This window comes from Bos javanicus, chromosome 21 (genome assembly GCF_032452875.1).
Source record: "Bos javanicus breed banteng chromosome 21, ARS-OSU_banteng_1.0, whole genome shotgun sequence".
Taxonomy (NCBI): Eukaryota; Metazoa; Chordata; class Mammalia; order Artiodactyla; family Bovidae; genus Bos; species Bos javanicus.
Window position 1 is genome coordinate 7,122,357 of NC_083888.1, and position 21,507 is coordinate 7,143,863.

The following is a 21,507-nucleotide window of genomic DNA, read 5'->3' on the forward strand; positions in this document are numbered from 1 at the left end:
CCCAATTATAGGCTGTAAATGGCGTTGAGAGCATCCTTTAGGCTCGTCTTTCCCCCATTGGCTCCTCCAAGCCTGACAACCAATTTTCACAGAAAAGCTGCCAAACCCAACACTTGCCTCATGGTCCCTGGGACAGGACATGACAGGCTTCAGCATCAGGAAGACCCGAACCAAGGTGGGGTGGGGGGCGGTGGTCACACACTTCACAACAGATACAGCTTCTCTTCCCCAGCAGTGACTTTTCTTTCCATCTGAGAAATTGTTTCTCTCTTATAAATTCCTTTCCTGAGGTTCCCTGATCCCAACCCCAGCACCTAATTCATATTCTTGCCAATAACATGAGTAAAGGCCTTGCCAATTCCTCTGTCTGGGGAGTGCTAACAGGGTGCCTTCAGGGCTAAGCGGTGGGCAAGGCTTCTTCTCCGGTTTCTGCTTTGTTCAGCTCTTAAATTCTGCGTTTGTGTTCTCTAACTGTAATCATGCTTTCATGGAGGAGATGGTGGAAGGATTTTGGAGAAACATGGGAGATTAAAATGCAGGGCTTTCCCTCTGTATGTCTTAGCGTCTGACTGAAGAGATTAATTCCAACCCATATTTTTTTTTATTCCATGTTGGTATAAATAAGTCAGATAAACCAAACAAAATGTCAAATCTATTTAACTTTTCACCATGTCGGAATGTTTGCTTTTCGTTTGTTGAAGTATTTCTTGTGAGAAACAGAAAACCCTGGAATATATTCTGGATATTCTGTAAGTAGATAAATTGCCAGGAAACTATAGTTTTCACTTACATAAAAACATCACTGTGCCCAGAGAAAGAAGAGCCTGAAACTAAGAGGGATTAAAGCTGGCAGGACCCAGACCTGCCAGGACCCAGATCTGCCACTGATGGGCTGTCTGACTCTGAGCGAGCTTCTCAACTGCCCTGTGCCTCGGTTTCCTCCTCTGTCAAACGAGGACTAAAATTGTCCTTATGGAAAGGAAAGAGTGCGAGCTAAAGGAGCTCACACACATAAACCGTTTAGCACAGTTCTTGAGACGTAAAGGACACAATGCATTTCATGTTAGTTTTTATTCTTACTACCCAACCAGACTGGTTCCAAATTGGGAAAGGGGTACCGCGAGGCTGTATGTTGTCACCCTGTTAATTTGACTTTCATGCAGAGTACATCATGAGAAATGCCAGGCTGGATAAAGCACAAGCTGGAATCAAGATTGCCAGGAGAAATATCAATAACCTCAGATATGCAGATGACACCACCCTTATGGCAGAAAGTGAAGAGGAACTAAAAAGCCTCTCGATGAAAGTGAAAGAAGAGAGTGAAAAAGTTGGCTTAAAGCTCAACATTCAGAAAACTAAGATCATGGCATCCAGTTCCATCACTTCATGGCAAATAGATGGGGAAACAGTGAGAGACTTATTCTGGGGGGCTCCAAAATCACTGCAGATGGTGAGTGCAGCCATGAAATTAAAAGATGCTTGCTCCTTGGAAGAAAAGCTATGACCAACCTAAGACAGCATATTAAAAAGCAGAGACATTACTTTGCCAACAAAGATCAATCTAGTCAAAACTATAGTTTCTCCAGTTGTCATGTATGGATGTGAGAATTGGACTATAAAGAAAGCTGAGCGCTGAGGAATTGATGATTTGAACTGTGGTGTTGGAGAAGACTCTTGAGAGTCCCTTGGACTGCAAGGCAATCCAAACAGTCCATTCTAAAGGAGATCAGTCCTGAATATTCATTGGAAGGACTGATGATGAAGCTGAAACTCCAATACTTTGGTCACCTGATGCAAAGAACGGACAGACTCATTGGAAAAGACCCTGATGCTGGGAATGACTGAAGGCGGGAGGAGAAGGGGATGACAGAGCGTGAGATGGTTGGAGGGCGTCACCGACTCAATGGCCATGAGTTTGAGTAAACTCCAGGAGTTGGTGATGGACAGGGAGGCCTGGTGTGCTGCAGTCCATGGGGTCACAAAGAGTTGGACACTACTGAGCGACTGAACTGAACTGAACTCAACTAAAATGGGTTCCTGTAACATCTGAGGTGGCTTTTTCTCCAGGGATCTTTTATGCATTTTCTCTTCAGAGTTCACACCATCCCCCTCCCCGCTGCGAACCCCTCTACCCCATGTACATTATTTCCTGATTCCTATTTGAGAAGGAAAGTAGGCTCAGCTCATGAGACATGCTACACAAACTCATTCCCCTTAAAAGTGAAAATACATATCATTCATATCAGTTACATCATTTTCTTAGGAGGCACTTGGTACTGGCATTTTCTTTATCCAGCTTTGAACTTAAAAAAAAAATTATTTAAATTGGAGGATAATTGCTTTACAATATTGTGATGGTTTTTGCCATAAATCAATATGAATCGGCCACAGGCATGTGTCCCCCATCCTGACCCCCTCCCACCTGCCTCCCCACCCCATCCCTCCAGGTTGTCCCAGAGCACGGCTTTGAGTGCCCTGCTTCATGTGTCACACTCGCTTTGGTCATCTGTTTTACACATGGTAATATATATGTTTCAATGCTTTTGTCTCATATCATCCCACCTTCTCCTTCTCCCTCTGAGGCCAAAAGTCTGTTCTTTACATCTGTGTCTCCTTTGCTGACTTGCATATAGGATCATTGGTACCATCTTTCCAGGTTCCATATATACACGTTAACATATGGTATTTGTCTTTCTGACTTACTTCACTGGATATAATAGGCTCCAGTCTCATCCACCTCATTAGAACTGACTCAAATGTGTTCCTTTTTGTGGCTGAGTAATATTCCATTATGTATATGTACCATAACTTCCTTATCCATTCATCTATCGATGGATATCTAGGTTTCTTCCATGTACTAGCTATTGTAAATAGTGAGGCAATGAACATTTTTATTTAACCAGACTGCTTTTTATTCCTTTTGCAGAAAGCCACTTCAATCCTCAGAGAGTCCCTGGAGGCCAAAGTGGCAGTGTTCGGTGATTTCAGTCCTGAGGTGGCAGAGACATACCGGCTCCTGGGTGTGGCCGACCTGGCACAGGGGAACCAGACCGGGGCCCACAAGAAACTGAAGAAGGTAAAGCTGTAGCCCGACTAACTCAGAAAAAAATCCTCCCGCCCTTCCTGCCTCTGCACCGCACTCCTTAAATGAAATTTTACAGGTGGCTGATTTAGGTTAGATCACATCAATGTTGCAGTTGATCTCAGCTGACACTTTTTGGGGCAAAAGATATAGTAATCCTCTTGTGCACATAGATTTTTTTAAATAAAGTATCAATTACTCTTTACCATGCAAATAATTTTAAATTTGTAAGTAATGTAATTCATCAATCTTATTTTACTCTTTCTGTACACTCAGTTTATAGAGGAGCTCTTCCATATGTTCCTCTAGTACTTACGTTTATTTCTTTTTAAATTGGAGTTTGTGTGGATGGCATAAGGTATGGCTCTGTTATTTTCTTCCCAAATGGCTGCCCAGTTGTCCAGCAGCATTTTATTAAAGAGTCCATCTGTGCTCCAGTGAGTTAAGATAACTTTCATTATATACTACATTTCCACATGTACTTGAGTCTATTTCCAAATTTCTTTCTATTCTACTTTTTTCTTTGTTTATTTGAATTCCCATACCTCGTTGCCTTAATTATAGAGATTTCATAGCATGGTATAGAATCTGGTAGGGTTAGACTCCCCTCATTGTTTTTTATAAACCCCTAGAATATCAGATTTTCTAAATATTCTGGCATGTTTATTTTTCCACATGAATTTTGGTATCAACTTGTCTAGCTCCATTAAAATCTGGTGATATTTTTTGGAGAATTGTGTTACTTATAAATGGGTCTCGGGAGGACTGACATCATTACGATGTTGAGTCATTCTGCCAGAGAACAAGGGATGTCTTTATCTGTGTTCACGTCTACTTTAGTCTCATTCAGGAACATTTTAAAGTGTGCCTCATATAGATTCGTACATTTCTTACTAAATTGATTTCTAAGCATTTTATATTCTTTAATGCTATTATAAATGGACTTTTACCCACCATTACATATTTTGACTGGTTATTTTTGTGTAGACAAAGACCATAGGTTTCTCTGTGTTAATTTTATGTTCTGCTAGCTTGCTTCTTTTCCTATTTGAGTTAATTTGAGAACTGATTCTCTCAAGTTTTCCAGATATACTATTACATCATCTGCAAACAGTTTACTTTCTGTTTTCCAAATTTTATGCCTCTGATTGATTTATTTTTGTCTAACTGAATTGCCTCATACCTCTAGTACAATAATAAATAATGTTGGAATAATAGGCATGCTCGCCTCATTCCTGGTCTTACTGGAAATGTCTCTAGTGATTCCTCATTTAAAATATGCTGGCTTTGGACTAAGATTTATACATTTTATTGTGGTTAGGGAGTAGCCAAGAATTTCTATGTTTATGAGTATTTTTTTAATTAGAAGTAATTGCTGGATTTTATTTTGATAAAATAATTCAGTTTGTCAGCATCAGTGGAGATAATGAGATGATTCTTCTTAGATCACTTAATATGGATGTGCTTTATTATAATATCAAACCAACCTTGCACTCCTGGAATAAATCCACTTAGTCCTAATGAATTATTCTCAATGTGATATTGATTCTGTTTGCTAATATTTATATTTTGCAACTATTTTGTACCAATACTTGTAAGTGATATTTGTCTAAATATCAATGTTATTTTACTTAAAATAATTTGGAAGTTTACCTTTATTGTCTATGCACTAAAGGAGTTTATACAACATTAAAACTATCTGGTTTTTGAAAGTTTGCACCACCTGTGAAACTCTTTAGGCATGGTGCTTTTAGTGGGGTGATTTTCTTGATAATTTTCTCAATGTCTTTTACAAACCAGTTGGTCTGTTGAAGCTTTCTATTTCTAATGGGGTCACTTTGTTAAACTATGTTTTCCCAGCTAATTATCTATTTCATTTACATTTTCAGATTGATTTGCATAAAGATTTGACAAATAGTCTCATGAACTTTTAAATTTTCTACCTTTTTAATAGTTATTTTCCCATTTTAATTCTTGGCTTTTTTTCACACTTTTTTCTTGACTGAGTTAGTGGTTTGTCTATTTTGTTAATTATTCTTAGAAATGGGATTTGAATTCCATGGATGAATTGCCTTCCTATTCTCTATTTCATTAATTTCTGATTTTATCTTTATTCTTTCTTTCCTTGTGACTTATTTTGTTTTACTCTGTTGGAGCTTTTCCTACCTTTCTGAACTGGGAATTTAATTCACTTGGGTTTTCATTTTTATTGATATAAGTATTTTAGGCTATGAATTATCCTCTTAATATTGCTTTAAATGAGCAGTTTTTCTTAGAAATGGGATTTGAATTCCATGGATGAATTGCCTTCCTATTCTCTATTTCATTAATTTCTGATTTTATCTTTATTCTTTCTTTCCTTGTGACTTATTTGTTTTACTCTGTTGGGATTTTCCCCGCCTTTTTGAATTGGGACTTTAATTCATTTGAGTTTTCATTTTTACTGATATAAGCATTTTAGGCTATGAATTATCCTCTTGTTATTGCTTTAAATACATTTATAAGTTCTGTCATGTTGTGTTTTCATTACATAAATTGGTTTTAAAATGGTGAAAACCTATTTAAGTAAAATAATTGCCTAAACCAAAAGAATTAACTTTAGTTCTGAGTGAGCTATCCTTTAAGTCAAGACTTTTTCTCTTTGTATGACTTCTGATTCTGCTGCAAAAGTCACCAGATTTGGTAACACGCATGTTGCCTATTTTTTAATGAGATAATATATGTTCATTATCAGTCTACAATAGTTATTGGGTATCTTCTATGGGCCAATTACTGTGGTAGACAGAATGGGGAAAGACAATCAATAGCCAAGAAAGATATGCTTCTTGTCTTTGCGAGACTTTCTAGTCTAGCCAGGAAGATATACTATACCAACCATTTTAGAGAATTTAAACATGACACAGATGCCAAAGATGTCATGGTGAGGGAAAGGTGAGAAAGGAAGTTGAGGGTGGCAGTTGCTCTGGGTTTCTCCAACCCCCACTTTTAAGCTAATGCTTATTGAGTGACTGGTATGTCCCCAGCACTAAGGTAAATGATTTATATCTGTTACCTTACATAAGCCTTATAGTCGCCCTAAGATTTGGATACCTCTGCTCTCTGTTTTCACAGAGAGGGAAACTGAGGCTGAAAGGAAGTGTCTAGGCCTGGACTGCAAAGCTGGGAGCCATGAGAGTGGGGGTTAGCACAAGGCAGCCCATACTGTGCCCTCTACGCTACACTATCATCACTTACCCCTCGTGGGCTTCCAAATACGATTCTGTTTGAATAGGTGCTTCTTGTGCTTAGAGAAAGTTTGGAAAGCAGTGGCAGAGTACAGAGAATGCCAAGATCAGGATAAGTAGGAGCCTTTGGGTTGCCACTGACAGTATAACTCAAATTAGCTCAGGTATAAAGAAGCATCTGTTGTCTCATGGTTTCCAGGAAGCTCTGACAGGTGTATGATTAGCAGGGCAAAGACCCAGCGGAGCCTCAAGAGAATCAAGGCCAGACTCAAGTGCCACCAGGGCTCTCTCTGCCCAGGAACCCTGCCTGCCTCTCTCTGCACCTCCTTCTCCTCCTGTCTCATGGAGGCGTCTCCCCTGCCAGCGGGGGATGGCGGCCAGCCCTCCAGAGCTTTACTTCCAGCCCCCACTGCCATTTCTCAGTCAGAGCTTGGAAGTTCTCAGGCAAAGACTGAGGGGCCTGGCTTGGATCCGGTGCCCACCCTTGACCAATCACCCGAGGCCAGGGGTGTGGTGCGGTGTAAGACAATGGTGCCTTTCAGGCCCCTGGGTGGCCCACAGTGGAGGGGGTGCAAAAATCACTGTCCTTTGATCAGACAACCTGGAACAGGGTCACTAGAGCCCCTCCCTATTTGGGGGCATGTGCACTGAGTATAGAAGGCTTGCCAAAGCCCCTACCCTTAAGAGAGTCTAGGCTAGTGAAGGAATTACAGACTGTAATCCCCTAACTCTGATTATGCGCTCAGTTCTGTGCTACATGTTCATACTATGATCAGTGGGAGAAAGGGGATTAGAGAAGGTAGCCAGATAAAGTGAAAGTGAAGTCACTCAGTTGTGTCCGACTCTGCGACTCCATGGACTGAACCTACCAGGCTCCTTCGTCCATGGAATTTTCCAGGCAAGAGTACTGCAGTGGGATGCCATTTCCTTCTCCAGGGGATCTTCCCAACCTGGGGATTGAACCAGAGTCTCCCGCATTGCAGGCAGACGCTTTACCATCTGAGCCACCAGGGAAGCCCAGATAAGTAGTCCTGAAAAAGAGCATTGCTGAGCAGAGAAAGGAATTCCCACGTCAGAAATGAGGTGGAAGAGGAGATTCAAGGACAAGATAGTGACGCCTGTTCAAGAAGCTGTTTCTGTGTGGCCCCTAAGTTAAAAATGGTTTTTACAGATGATTATAAAATCTGTAATCATTTCACAGGTGATCATAAGTTGATTTGATGCTAGAGAACACTGACTTTAAACCCCAGCTAAGTGAAATTTTGTGCTGTTGCTTCAGTCGTGTCCAGCTCTTTGCGACCCCATGGACTGTAGCCCACTAGGCTCCACTGTCCAAGGGATTCTCCAGGCAAAGATATTGGAGTGGGTTGCCATTTCCTCCTCCAAGTGAAATTTTATCCCCCTGCCAAAAAAGAAAAGAAACCCATTATTTTCATTAGTAGAACTAGATTACCAAAAATAATGTACTTATTACTATTATACCTTAAATTTTGCCTACAAAAGTTTGTTCCCTCTCTTACTAGGTAAGTACCTACATAGTAGCTCAATTTATATCCCTTGACCCCCAAATTCTACAATATTTACCACCTGTCCTTTGCAGAAAAAAATTTCTGAACCCAGCTCTAATATCTGGGAGCCACTGAGGGAATTTTAAGCAGGGCACAATCGCTCTATATTTGTTTTTTGGACTTTTTTTTTTTTTAATCACTGTGAGGACAGTGTTGGAAATGGAATGGGGTGGCCCAAGAATTGAGGCAAGAGGCCTCTGTCACCTCATCTGTAAAATGGCAATAGCCACAACACAGGGCCCAGCTTCCCTCCCACGGGTGTCCTGAGGCAGGGATGAGCTGAGGCCAGTGCGGCTGCTTGGGTTAGGGCCTGGCCCGGCCGGGTGCAGAACGCAGGACGCCCAAGGGCCCAGGCAGAGCTGTCCCGGCCAAGGCGTCACCCCCGCTGCAGGAGTCTCCTCTCCACTCCCGCTTCCTCATTTCTCCCCTGAGCAGTGAAGATGAGAGAGGGAACACCTCTGCCGAGGGGTCAGCTCGGTCAACTCCAGACAGGGAAGAGGACCCAGGAGTGCTGGAAGGCAGCAAATGTCAGCGGACGAGCAGGATTTGAATTGAGGCCACGCAAGTCTTCATGCTGCCTTGCTGACTCCAGGAGGGCTGCTTTGGTTCCATTACTGACCATGCACTGGGGCCCAGGCTTGGTGCCTCTAGGGCAGCTCATGCATCACTTCCAAACCTCACAGCAGCCCCCCAGGTCAGACCTTGGTAGCTGTGATTTATAGATAAGGGGCCTGAGGCTCTTAGAAGTTAAGTAAATTGTCTATGGGCAAGTTACCATTAAGTAAAGCCCACATTTTCCTCAATGCCACTGGTTTGCAAAGCGTTGGTCTTAAAACCCTGCATCAGGGTCATCTTCTGAAGCAGAATCTGGGGCAAAGCACAAGAGGCCCAGGGACCTGCAGTTTAGCTTAAGTTGAGAATCATTGCTCTGTGCTCAGGCTCAGCTGGAAATCAGCTCAGCTTCAGGAAACTCCAGGCTTCATCACTCCCAGAGTCTGCAGTGGAAGTTGGTGACGTGTTTTCCTTAGTTTGACCTCATTAACCATCGTCCTGAATACAATGACTTTGACATTTTAAAGCTATCTACCACTTGCCAGAGTCAGAGAGGAAAGGGCAGAAACATGTGTCTGCAGGTTGTGCCAGCTGTGGTACACACAGCCCTCATTGCCATTCTCACCCACCTGGGGACAGGACTGCGCTCCACGAACACCAGGGCACACACAGGCTTTGCTGAGCTGGACTTTTCTCAGATGCCGTGTTGAGCACAGAGCTCTGTAGAGCCAGCACAGCTCTCGAAAGCTCCTGGCCCAGCGTTCCTCGTCTTCTCACCACCGCAACAGCTGCCTCCCCCGAGCTGTCAGCTCTGGAGCAAGAATCCATTGACTCCATTTCCAGATGTGCCCTCTGCTGAAGGCCGAGGCGTGGCCCCGTGCACACGGAGAACAGGAAGGCACAGGAAGCAGAGCCGACGGCGGAAGTAAGTTATCGAGACAAAGCCGCGTTGTCGACCTTTCTTTCAGAGACATCTGCAGGGGAGCACTAGAGAACTCTGGTGGCTCCAGATGGAAATTTCCACCACAAAATTCACTTTTTTTTCTGTGGAGACCTAGATTTTCATCCAGGTGAAAGGCTACAAATGGGATTCACAGAGACTGTTTCCTAGGCCAGGAGCATCTCCAGACTAACCCCGGGCCCAGTACTGTGTGCGGTCGGATTGGGTCCCATCACAGCCTGGTCTCCCTGCTAGGTACTGTTGTCACCAGGGTTCCGCCCACCACCTGATGACTTTATAGAAATAATGATTTTATGTGACCTCTCTCTCCAAGAAATTCAAAGCCCACCGTGATGAATCATCTCAAGAAGGGAAAGGAAATGTTTCTTATTCACAGCTTATATGAGAAAGCCCAACCTGGACAGGTCTTATGTGGGCACAGGTCAAGTCTCTGTTAGAACACACCGTCAGGCCCTTGCTGTTTCTCCATCCTGCCAAACACACGGAGCCTTCTGCATGGTTCACGTCCTGTCGTTCCACCAGCAGCCCACCTAGTTTCCCCTTCCCTTCAGCTTTTGTGGTGGTTTCCTCATTGCCCTGGATTGCTCTGGACCATCCAGAGCCTAGTTTGGAGTCCCCGTACAGCCCCATGTTAGCCCACGGGTAGAGTCTGATTCCGTAGAGCCCCATGTTAGCCCAGGGGTAGAGTCTGATTCGTCCTTGATCCTGATTTTTCTAATCATCTTTGACTAACCCACTGTTGGGCTGCAGCAGTCCACCTCAGATCCCTTCTGAAAGAAAAGAGGGTCATGCTGACATTGATTTCATATACAGAATCCCGTTCTTGTTTTGAGAAGTGTGCTTAAAATCACTTGAAGCACTCATTAGTTACTGGAGATGTTTATAGATTGGTTGATATAGTATAAGAATGGGAGCTGGTGGTTAAAGTGGTCAAGGGCTTAACCTTTTGTGGGGAAACTGTGGAGCCTCCCTTGCCTGATACAGGCTGAGTGGGAATCAGAATCCAGGTCTCCTGGTCACAGGCTGCCCTACGTCGTCAGCTGCCAGGCAGAGTTCCTCTGCTCGGGGTCAGCCCCCTAACTGTAGCAGCCTAGACACAGCCCCCATCTTCCCTGTCCCTTTGAAAGCATGTATAAGCTCTGAACACAGACTGCCCAGGACAAGGCTACATTTGCTGCGCAAAGTTCCTCTAATATGGGAATGCTTACCGTGGCTTGTGGTGGACGCGTGATGTCTCAGACCTTCCTAAATTGGCATCACAGTCTGGAGGGTGCAGGACTGGGTCTGGACGGACCATCCTGGCCTGAGAGCTTCCAGGGGTTGTCAAAACCTCACCGGATGCAGGAGAACTGTGGGTTAACGGGGGGACGGCCAGGAACGGAGAGAAAGGCAAAAATCTCCTACCACATAAATCCAGTGTGACCTTAAACAAGTGGAAAGAGGGAGTGCCAGGAGTGTTACCGCACTCCGGAAGGACGGGGCGGGACGGCTGAGCTCCACATCAGGAGGGAGCCCGGCCAAGAGAAAGCAGTTTGAAAACTAAGTTTTAAAAGGGAGCTGGATTTCTTGCTCTCTGTGGCTCAGAAATAGGCGGACCCAGCTTTTCTACCAGCAGCTGGCCGTCCCCTTGGAAAAGAAAGCCGGAGCCTGCCTGTGGGTACGCGGCAAGTCCGCTGACGCCCGTGTTCTCTACATGTTTGTGTTGCAGTCGTCCTGGAGAAGGATGGTGGTAGCTGGCTCCGAGACAGTGGCCAGGGGCTGGAGCAGAGTCATGGGGGAGTCGAGGGATGTCAATAAACGTGTAGAACCCACAGCCCTGGGCAACTCGGAGGTGAGAAATGAGGGAGGCGGCAGGGACAACAGGACTCTGAGCGGGGCGCATGAGACGCTCAGGAGGGCTGCTCCTCTGCCGCTGTCCAGGGCAGCCGGGAGCGAAGGCCTGGCCTCCCTTCTGTTCTTCCTCCTCTCCTGGCCCCGTGTCCCAGGGCCCCTGGCCCCGCTCCATCTGTGTTTCTCTCATGGGAGGCTTCCTGCCCATCTGTGCAGTAACCCACGAGTCTCTAGCTCATTGGCCTTTCAAGGAAGGGAGTGTGTCTGAGAGTGTGTGTGTGTGTCTGAGTGTGTGTGAGAGAGGGAGAGGGGGGAGCAGGCTATGCTGCCTCAGACTCTTGCCACTCCTTCTGCCCGGAACTCCACCCCCACCTCCCTGCCCCCGACCTGGCCCTCTTCATATGGCTGACTCCCCATCCTGCAGGTTTCAACTCGAACGTCACCTCCGAAAGGCCTTCACTGACCCAAGCCTCCTCTGCCACTACTGACCTCTCCCCCACCTTATTCTTTCAGAGCCCGCATCCTTTATTCTCTACCATATCTCTTACGAGCAGTCAGGCCGTGTTTGTTCACACGTTTTAAAATACCTGGCTCCCGCACAACACTGGAAACCCCCCTCCGCCGCTCCAACCCCGAGGTGGACGCAGGGTTGGCGTCTGGCGAGTGCTCAGCAAACACCCGCGAGAATGTGTAGCTGCGGCCAGAAGACGCAGGTCCAGGGGGTGAGGCTGGTGTCTGAGGGGCTGGGCAGGCCAAGCCCCGCCCCCACGTGACCCTGTTTTTATAGGGAAATGCTGTCTGAGGAGCTGTGTCTCGGTCTGTCCTTTCATTTCCCCACGTTCATCGTTTAAGGAATCATTTCTGATGTAAATGAAAGCATAACTGTGTTTTTCTAAACATTTAAGGCATTTCATACATCCACATATTTTAACTTCTGACGTTGTCTTTTCTTCTTAATTCTAACCTTGAGAACTGACATAAAAAGAGAAGCACAGTTCATGTGTTCCGGGGTAATCTCTCCTCCCCATACTCTAGCATCAGATAATATGTGTAAACAAGAGCAGGGATTTCAGATTCTGAGCATTAGAGTCTTTGAAAATATTTTACCTTTCTCAGGCTTTGTTTTTCATTTCTTGTCAAGACAAAATACATGTGCTCGCTTGAAGGTTTGGCACAGACCCCTCCCAGGCAAGAAAAGTATGTCTTTCTGCATTTTCCATCATTGAGTCTCGTACCTTGCAACTGAGATGGCTCCTAAACTGCAGCCCTAGCTGCACCGCCTCTCTTATTAAAAAGGATATGTCCCAGCAGCACTTCTGTGGTCAGAAATTTCCCAATAGAAATGATGATGTGGTTTCAGGACTCAAGACTGGAGGTTGAGGGAGAAAAGGAGAGATGAGGCCACTTCTGCAGAGGAACTGCCATGAAAATAAGCGGCCCTGAGCACTAGTTGCAGATTGTCAGAGATCCCCCCAAATCAGAAAATACGCTCCTTTCTGAGCTCAGGTCTTGTAGACTGAGTCAGCTAACCTCTGCCTCAGCTGCCGCCGAGCCACTGGTGTGTCCACACAGGGAAGGGTGCTGGCTGGGGGGCTCGGAGGTGGGCCAGAGCAGGCAAGTCAGTGCCTCCGATCCCAGATTCCTTGGCCTCTGGGGTCCTTAGAAACCTAACTTTCAAAACTCAAAGTCGTGTCAAGTAAAATTTTTAAGGTTCTCACCAGATGCTTAAGATTGTGTCTAACTCCCCTGGCATTATGGATGCCTGTACGAGAAAGTGGCACCCAGGGGACACGATTTCTGCTGTTGAGCGCCGGGATTATGATGGAGGAGGTTTGTGACACCGCATCCTCATGGAGCTTCCTCACCAGACATCTCAGCAGCTGACGTGTCCCTGGAGCCCTGTGGTCTAAACACATCTTACAGACCCATATAAGGACTTCATAAGTGGATCTTTTATTCAACCTATCTAGTCATTCATCAATTTAGCAAATACTGCATCTACTTAGCACCGAGGACTGTGCCAGGCCCTGGGACACAAAGGTCAGCCAGACAGACAGGGCGCCTTGGTGACAGCTCGTAGACCAGTGTAAAGCGCAAGTCCCCTTCTGCCTTCCTGAAGCAGGAAAGGCCTTTAGTATTTAGGGAACAATGAAAACACAATGACTCCTCCCAGTCCCTGCAGATAAAATCAAGAGAACACAAACGGTGTATGGCTTCCTAAAACTCATCTGGAACCTCAAAATTTGGGGGTTTTTTGTCCGCTTAAAAATGACAAACACCCTTTGGAGGCTGATTTCAGATCAGAGTGTACTGGACTCCTTGGGAGAATTGGGAGAGTACAAAATACCTTTACTGGTGGAGAATGTTCTGTTGAGGCCTGAGGAATTCTTTACTTGGTTCAGTGAGATATTTACAATGCCCAGACTTGATCTCCGTCAATATTTTTAACAAAAGAATTGAAATACTTACCTCACACAAAAATGTTCCAGCAAATTTAGCTAGGAGCCACAGAACACTGAAAAATTCAATTTATGTTTCTAGATAAAAATATATAGCTAATTTTATATATATATGGAGAAGGCAATGGCACCCCACTCCAGTACTCTTGCCTGGAGAATCCCATGGATGGAGGAGCCTGGTGGGCTGCAGTCCATGGGGTCGCTAAGAGTCGGACACGACTGAACAACTTCACTTTCACTTTTCACTTTCCTGCATTGGAGAAGGAAATGGCAACCCACTCCAGTGTTCTTGCCTGGAGAATCCCAGGGACGGGGGAGCCTGGTGGGCTGCCGCCTATGGGGTCGCACAGAGTTGGACACGACTGAAGTGACTTAGCAGCATAAATATATATATGTACATATATATATGGCTATGTAAGATGTTTTCTAGTTAAAGTCAGTAATGGATTGTTTCACTACTTAAGAAATGTTAGCTGTTAGAGACCATTTCCACTACTGGATGAACCAGTCTTCCCTGTCTATCCTGGTATGTCCTCCCTGGGCACTGTCATCACAAAAGAGACTGGGGCCGAGGGTCTGTGTCCCTGCTAGTTGACATCTTTTTACACCTCTTCCCTCTTCAGCTAGAGTTTTGGGCAAATTTCATTAGTGAATATGTGAAAGTGAAAGTCGCTCAATCGTGTCCGACTCTTTGTGACCCCATGGCCTATACAGTCCATGGAATTCTCCAGGCCAGAATACTGGGGTGGGTAGCCTTTCCCTTCTTCTGGGGACCTTTCCAACCCAGGGATTGAACCCAAGTTTCCCGCATTGCAGGCGGATTCTTTACCAGCTGAGCCACAAGGGAAGCCCATTAGTGAGTATAAATAGCCTAAAAATAAAGCCTATTAACACCAGAAAGAAGAGAGTCTTGACTCCTGGGACTTGGGGAGTAGACGGGATGGGCTCACTTCCCTCTGGTCTTTATTCCTGGAGAGGGTCACTTTACCCAACCATGGTCCTTTCTCCTAACGCCACCCTCTCTACACAACACCCCAGGGAAAATGAGCCACAGGCTCTGGGACAGAGGTGGCTAGTAGAGCCAGTGAGAATCCGCCTCCGTATTGTCAGTTGCCATGTTCTTCTTCCAGGAATCGTGAATATTCAGCTAATAGTATATTCCTCCCTAGAGAATGGGAGGCCAGGGAGAAGAAACCTCAATAACCAAAGGAGAATGGAAATTCCTCCTGAGTTTTAGATTTTGGAGGCCCCTTCTTAAGGCAGACTGACCTGAGACTTCAGGTTTTCTCATATAATTGTTATAAGGTGTGTCAGTAAAATTCTGTTTCAGTGAATGAGTTAACATTCATGTCAACATCAGCCCGTCTCAAAATGAGCTGCATCTGAGGCAGTCATACATATGTAAACACGGACGTTTGCAGGGGGCTTAAAATTCGCCCTGATCTTTTACACTGAGTGAAGGTAGCCCTGGCCAGGTAGGAGGAAATGAAGTCCGTCTGGCGAGATGCGCTCGCCCTGGAGCCCCGCCCGGATGGAGGAGAACGCTCTTGCTTCTCAACCGCCGTCCCTGTGTGAGCCTCCTCTGCGGGCCCCGGTAGCAAGTACCCGGGTGTCCAGTAGCCATGAGTCAAAGGGGAGGAGAGCTGGAAGAGCTTACAGCGTGTCCCCATCTCCTTCCCCTCAAAGCAACACAGAACTTTCTCAAGGTTCATAAGTTTCCGAGGTCACAGCCATCTCTGTGTGAATTAAAGCAGGGTTAGCTCCACTCCAGTACTCTTGCCTGGAAAATCCTATGGACGGAGGAGCCTGGTGGGCTACAGTCCATGGGGTCGCGAAGAGTCGGACACGACTGAGCGACTTCACTTTCCCTTTTCACTTTCATGCACTGGAGAAGGAAATGGCAACCCACTCCAGTGTTCTTGCCTGGAGAATCCCAGGGACGGGGGAGCCTGGTGGGCTGCCATCTATGGGGTCACACAGATTCAGACACGACTGAAGCGACTTAGCAGCTCAATCCCAGGAAATGAGGCGCACGTTGCCTAGCCCAGGTCAGGGCCTCCGTGCAGACTGAGAAAATGTGAGGTTTGCTGCTCGGGAGAGCTGGGATCCTTGCCTTTATGGAATTTGGATTATATACTAAATAGAATAACAGGGAAATGTGTACTCCATTTTGGTGTTATATAATTCAGCTAAGAAATAGGGAATGTTTTCTGTTATTTAAAAAGCCCTGCCATATTTTCATCTAATAATATTCCTTTCCTCCAAAAGACAACCGTATTCTCAGATTCCAGAACCACATTCTCAATTGCTCAGATTGAACCAAACTTTCAGATGGGCTTGCTGTTTTCCACAGCTCATAAAAACAAAGCCTTTTGGTTTCCTGCATTTTAATTTTCAAAGACCTAAAAAATTCTGATTGACCCATAAGAATGAATACAGTCTTTAGTATGGAGTCCCCAAATCCTCACACTTTTTTTTTGCTCAAACTATTACCATGTAAAAAGAAATTCAGTCTTTTAAAAATATATTATGAAATATTTCAGATATAAGAAAAAGTATGAATAATATAACAAGCACTTCTGAGTTTACTGTTCAGTGTAAGAAATAAAACATGACCCATACAGTTGAAGCCCATACCCCACTCCATTTCCAAATAACTACTGTCCTGAAATAGATATCATTTCACCTTTATTATTTTACTATAGTTTTGTTTTACATTCAAATATGCACACACATATTGCATGCAATCCTCTGCAGTTTGCTTTTTCCTCTCTAGAATCATGAGATTCATCTGTGTGGATCCATACATCAAAAATTTGTATGATGTCATCTATAAACAATATACGTATATCACAATTTACTTATCCACTACTAAATAGTCCCAAATCATTCTACAAAATATTCCAAAATTGGTTATACCAATTTTAGTACCGTCAATATATAAAAGAATTCTTGTTGCCTCATATTTTTACAAAGCTTGGTATTATCATCAGACTATAATTTTTGAGATCTGTTAGGTGAAGAGGTAATCTCACTGAAGTTCTCATTTGCATTACTGGTTACTAGTGAGCTTAGCTGTGTTTATCAGCCAGTCTGTTTTCAACTTTTTTGAATAATCTGTTTATATCTTTTGATCATTTTGCTATTAGTAGGTTTTTTCTCTCATTACCTTATAAGAGTTCATTATGTATTCTGAATGTTAATCCTTGTTCAGTTTTGTGCAAATATTTTCCCTCAGTCTGGTTTGTCTGTACCTTGCCTAGGGTACATTTGGGAGCACAGATGTTTTGAATTTTAATGTAGTTAAATTTCATCAGTCTTTTATTTTTAGTGTGTCTGGATCTTGTCTCCCCACCTCAAGATCATAAATATCCTTCAGTATTTTCATCTGTAAGTTTCAGGTTTTCATTTTACAGTTAGTTCCCAAAACTATCTGGAGTTAATTTTTCTGTTTGATATGGGGTAGGGATCTATTTCCTTCAATTTGGAAAACCCACTGGTTTCATAGTTCCATTTACTGACTAGTTCAGCTCTTCCTTACAGACTCTTCAGGGCCACTTCTGTCATCTATCAGGTGTTAGATTCCACCATGTTTTGTTGATTTATCTGGATGAAAACCACTGTCTTAATTACTATAGTTTTTTAAAAGGTCTTGACATTCAGCAAAGCAAGTCCCTCCATGTCATTCTTCAATATTATTTTGACCATTTTGGGCACAACTCTCATCTCTGTCGAGCAGGACAGTAGGGAGAAATCAAGACAAAGCCACTCCTGGATAATATACAGCTGAATATTTAACTCCTAAACAAATCAGCTTCTAAGAAATTGCTGTGTATAATGAATATAGAAAGCTCATATAAAGCATTTGTTTACAAAAAAGCAAAAACATTTTAAAAGCTTTTTTGAGCTGTAGCAAGGGTCATTTAAAATTAGAAACCCTTCCTCTGGTCAATAGCAATGTTCTTGCCTATATTTTCTAAAAATACAACTTTTAAACATAGTTTTGCATACAGATAGTCACAGTAGGGCCTCCCTGGTAAAGAATCCACCTGCAATGCAGGAGACCCCGGTTAGATTCCTGGGTCAGGAAGATCCCCTGGAGAAGGGATAGGCTACCCACTCCAGGATTCTTGGGCTTCTCTGGTGGCTCAGACAGTAAAGAATCTGCTGCAATGCAGGAGACCTGGGTTCGATCCCTGGGGTTGGGACAATCCCCTGGAGGATGGCATGGCAACCCACTCTGGTATTCTTGCCTGGAAAATCCCCATGCACAGAGAAGCCTGGCGGGCTACAGTCCATGGAGTCGCAGAGAGTCGGACATGACTGAGGGACTAAGCACAGCACAGAACAGTCATAGTGAGTTCTATAAAACAGTACTAAAACTGTGCACTGGTTGCCTAGATCCCTCAAAGAATCCCCCTCCCCCCATTTTGTTATTGGAGTATAGTTGCTTTACAATGTTGTGTTAGATTCTGCTGTACCACAAAGGTTAGACTGTTCCTGGGAGAAACCTTGAGAATGCACTAACTCCTTCATAGCAGGGGTCTGTGAATGAGGTATTCTTTCTCTCATTCAAGGGAGACTTGATTTTCCTGAAAAATGCTCTCAGTGACATTCTCATAACTTCACAATTACCACTTGGTTCTCTGCAGTGTCTTCAGATCCAGACCCTCTTATACGGACCCCAGGACAAGAGGACTCTGGCCACCCAGCAGACCATGGACATCCTGTCCAAGTGAGTTGACCTCCCCGGACACTGTTTACTTTGCCGTCAGAATCTCAGAGGAAGCTGGTTCTGTAAGGTTCAGTGGAACTTTCCATGAAAAGGACAGTCTACTGACTGTCATCCCATTACTCATGAACTATGCAAGCCCAGTTCCTTTGAACACTCAATTGTAAAATATCTTCTTGCCCGATATCAGGAAGAAATCAGCTCTCGGAGAATGTCAGAAGCACAGGCTGGGTTTCATCCTCTTGCAGACCGGCTGCCTGCTAGTCATGTCACCTGCTGGAGGCCGAGGGCACACGGTCCTACGCGGCCTGCGGGCGCTCTGACCTCCTCACCCGGGCTCCGGCCTTCCAGCCTGGACCTCACAGAGCCTGGTCCGCCGGCTTCAGGACGCGCCGCGGGCGGGACCGGCTGGCCAGGGGCGCCGTGTCAGGCCCTGCCGGCAGGGGGCACTGTCTCGGGCGCCACCAGCTCAGGGACTCGCCGCAGGCGGGCCGGGCCGGCAGGGGGCGCCGCTCAGGCCCCGCCAGCAGGCCCCTTGAGTCACTGAAGGTCCACTGTGTCCGCTTGGCGAGCACGGCCGCGGGAATTAGAAATGGGAGGAGAAACGCTGGGTTTTCCACTCCTGCGGAGCCCCCTCTCCTTTGCCTGCCCTCCTGGGGCTCCCTCGTGAAGTGCAGCTCAGCAAGTGCCAGGCTGGTCTTCACCACCACCGAGGCCGGCCCCAGGCGCGCGGAGGCCGGGGCCACCACACTGATCCCTCTGCTTGTCCACAGGGCCCCCGAGGTGCCCGCGAGGCCGCGGCCGTCCCCCGGAGCCAAGGCGGCCTTCTGCGCAGGCGGGCGGCCGTACAGCGTGCCCGGGCGCACCAGGCCCAGCGCCGCCGACTGAGCCCGCCCCACCGCCCCCTAAGGTGCACCCACCCGGGTGCACCCCCCCGGGTGCCCCACACATCTCTCCGTCCGGAACGGGGCCTTCGACAGCTGCTGCTCGGGTTTCCAGGCCGACTGTGTGCTCCGAATGCAAAGCCACCCCATACCTCCCGTGGGCCCCATGTGGACAGTGGGCGCCCCTCCTGGTGACTTGCCCTTCTATAAAGCATTTTTCTTTCTGCTACCTTAGTGGTTTCTTCTGGCCAACAAGAGTTACCATCAGCACTGCTGAGGCTGCAGGCTTCGCTCCTTCACCATCTGATTGTGTATTTGGTGTACTGCCCCCTGTGCAGGGTCTGGAGTCAGATTTGGAGCAGGAAGATTGTAGGCAAAGAGCTCATTCTTATAGGAAGGTAATAGGGGTTGAGAATAAAATGCTAATAAACAGAAACCTGGAAGTGCTGCGATCAGTATGTGTTTGTGAAATGAAGCTGCCCCAGAGCTCCTGGGAGCCTAGGAAGGGGCCCCGAGGAAGCGTCTCCTCCCTGGTGCAGGCCACCACGCACTGAATTAGGCGGACCACCAGGGGGTGCGAAGAACTGAGGGCACGATAAACGGGACACTGTCCCCGTCTCTTAGAACGTGCCACCCGACAGGGACACGAGTCACTGACTCACATCACGGTGGAGCTGGTTGAATGACAGCAGAAGGAAAGCGCCTGGTACAGTGGGTGGGTGATAAATGGCCCTGAATTTGCCTAGAGGTCGGGGGAGGCAGGTGTAAGAGAGGAGAGAGCCGGGTGCGAGTGAGGCAGGCACGGAGGACTGCCGGCGCCCAGCTGCTGCTTCCTGCGGCCTCCACTCCAGCCAGGGGAACGTGGCTGCAGCTCTGGAGCGCTGTTTTGAGTGGACGGCCCTTGGCCCCTACTCTCCTGACTGTGTTCTGGGTTCAGCATGCTGGGGTATGGAGGGTGGGGTTGGATGAGCACTCAGGTCCACAGTGGTCTTCAGTCCCCTGGCAGGAGGCCGGCGTCAGTTGACAACAGGAGTGGCTCGTTTTGAGCACCTTTCCCCAGGTGAGATCCAGAGCCAGGACCAGGTTGAGCATGCAGACGGTGGGAGTGGGGTTTTATCCCCACTTCTCACTGTCCCTTCACAGCCCCTCTCTCATCCCTTGGGCTGTGGCCCAGCAGGGCTGCAGGCAGGCGCTGAGATGGCAGCCGGCTGCACCATGGTCCCCTCTCACTCCCACACCCAGGAGGAAACACAAAACCAGTCTGCCTCCATTTGTGCTGAGCAGCATATGAGAACGGACACGGGAGATGAACCCAAGTTCTGGGACAGCGTGGAGGGAGGTGGGGCCCCTTGTCCTTGACAGCATGGCAGCTGACTGGAGGCCACCCTGCTGGCACTCACCCATCCCAGGCAGGCTTGTGGGACGAAGGCCACATCCAAAGGTGTGAGATGTGGTCACTTGACTGTCCTATTTGGTGAAGACATGGACTTTGATGCGTATGGTGGGAAAGCATTTTAAGTACATACCACACTGGAGTCTGCCTCAAAAATGTTTGTGCAACTCAAAAATTCCTTTGTTGAGGCCCTCAACACCAGTGTGAAAGTATTTAAAGTGCAGCCTCTGCGAAGTAATTAATACATGAAGGTCAAGCCCCCAGAATGGGATTGAAGTGAAGTCGCTCAGTCGTGTCCGACTCTTTGCGACCCCATGGACTGTAGCCTACCAGGCTTCTCAGTCCATAGGATTTTCCAGGCAAGAGTACTGGAGTGGGTTGCCATTGCCTTCTCCAGGGGATCTTCCCGACCCAGGGATCAAACCCTAGTCTCCTGCACTGTAGGCAGATGCTTTACCCTCTGAGCCACCAGGGAAGCCCAGAATGGGATTAGTGCCCTTATAAGAAGAGACAAGAAAAATGATCTTTCTACCCTGTGAGGGCACAAGGCAGCCATCTGCAAACCAGAAGACAACACCCATCAGGAACTGACTCCACCAGCACTGTGATCTGGGGTTCCCACTCACCAGAACTGTGAGAAGTAGTGTCCATTATTTAAGTTTCCCAGCCTGTGGTATTCTGTTCTATTATGGCATTCTATTATAGCAGCCTGAGCAGACTAAAAGCCCGTGCTGGGTTTTTGAAAAAACAAAATGCAAATTCTGATGTTATTTACTCCTCTGTTTCTCATAGGATAATATCTTGGAATCACAAGAACTAAAA

General features: G+C 46.4%; 1 protein-coding gene across 10 annotated transcripts in view; it reads left to right on the forward strand.

Moving 5' to 3' along the window:
• The window catches only part of TTC23 (tetratricopeptide repeat domain 23), a 160,433-nt gene extending 140,705 nt beyond the window's left edge, over nt 1–19,728 (forward strand). For 8 of the 10 annotated variants that reach the window (XM_061394261.1, XM_061394264.1, XM_061394266.1 and 5 more), the window contains 4 exons: nt 2,927–3,076; nt 11,096–11,218; nt 18,329–18,411; nt 19,182–19,728. In XM_061394261.1, the coding sequence (XP_061250245.1) occupies nt 2,927–3,076; nt 11,096–11,218; nt 18,329–18,411; nt 19,182–19,296 (471 nt within the window). In that variant the 3' untranslated portion in view covers nt 19,297–19,728. Of the gene's footprint in view, nt 1–2,926; nt 3,077–11,095; nt 11,219–18,253; nt 18,412–19,181 lie in introns of all 10 variants that reach the window. The other 2 variants (XM_061394265.1, XM_061394267.1) reach the window with 2 other exon arrangements.
• The last annotated feature ends 1,779 nt before the right edge of the window (nt 19,729–21,507 follow it).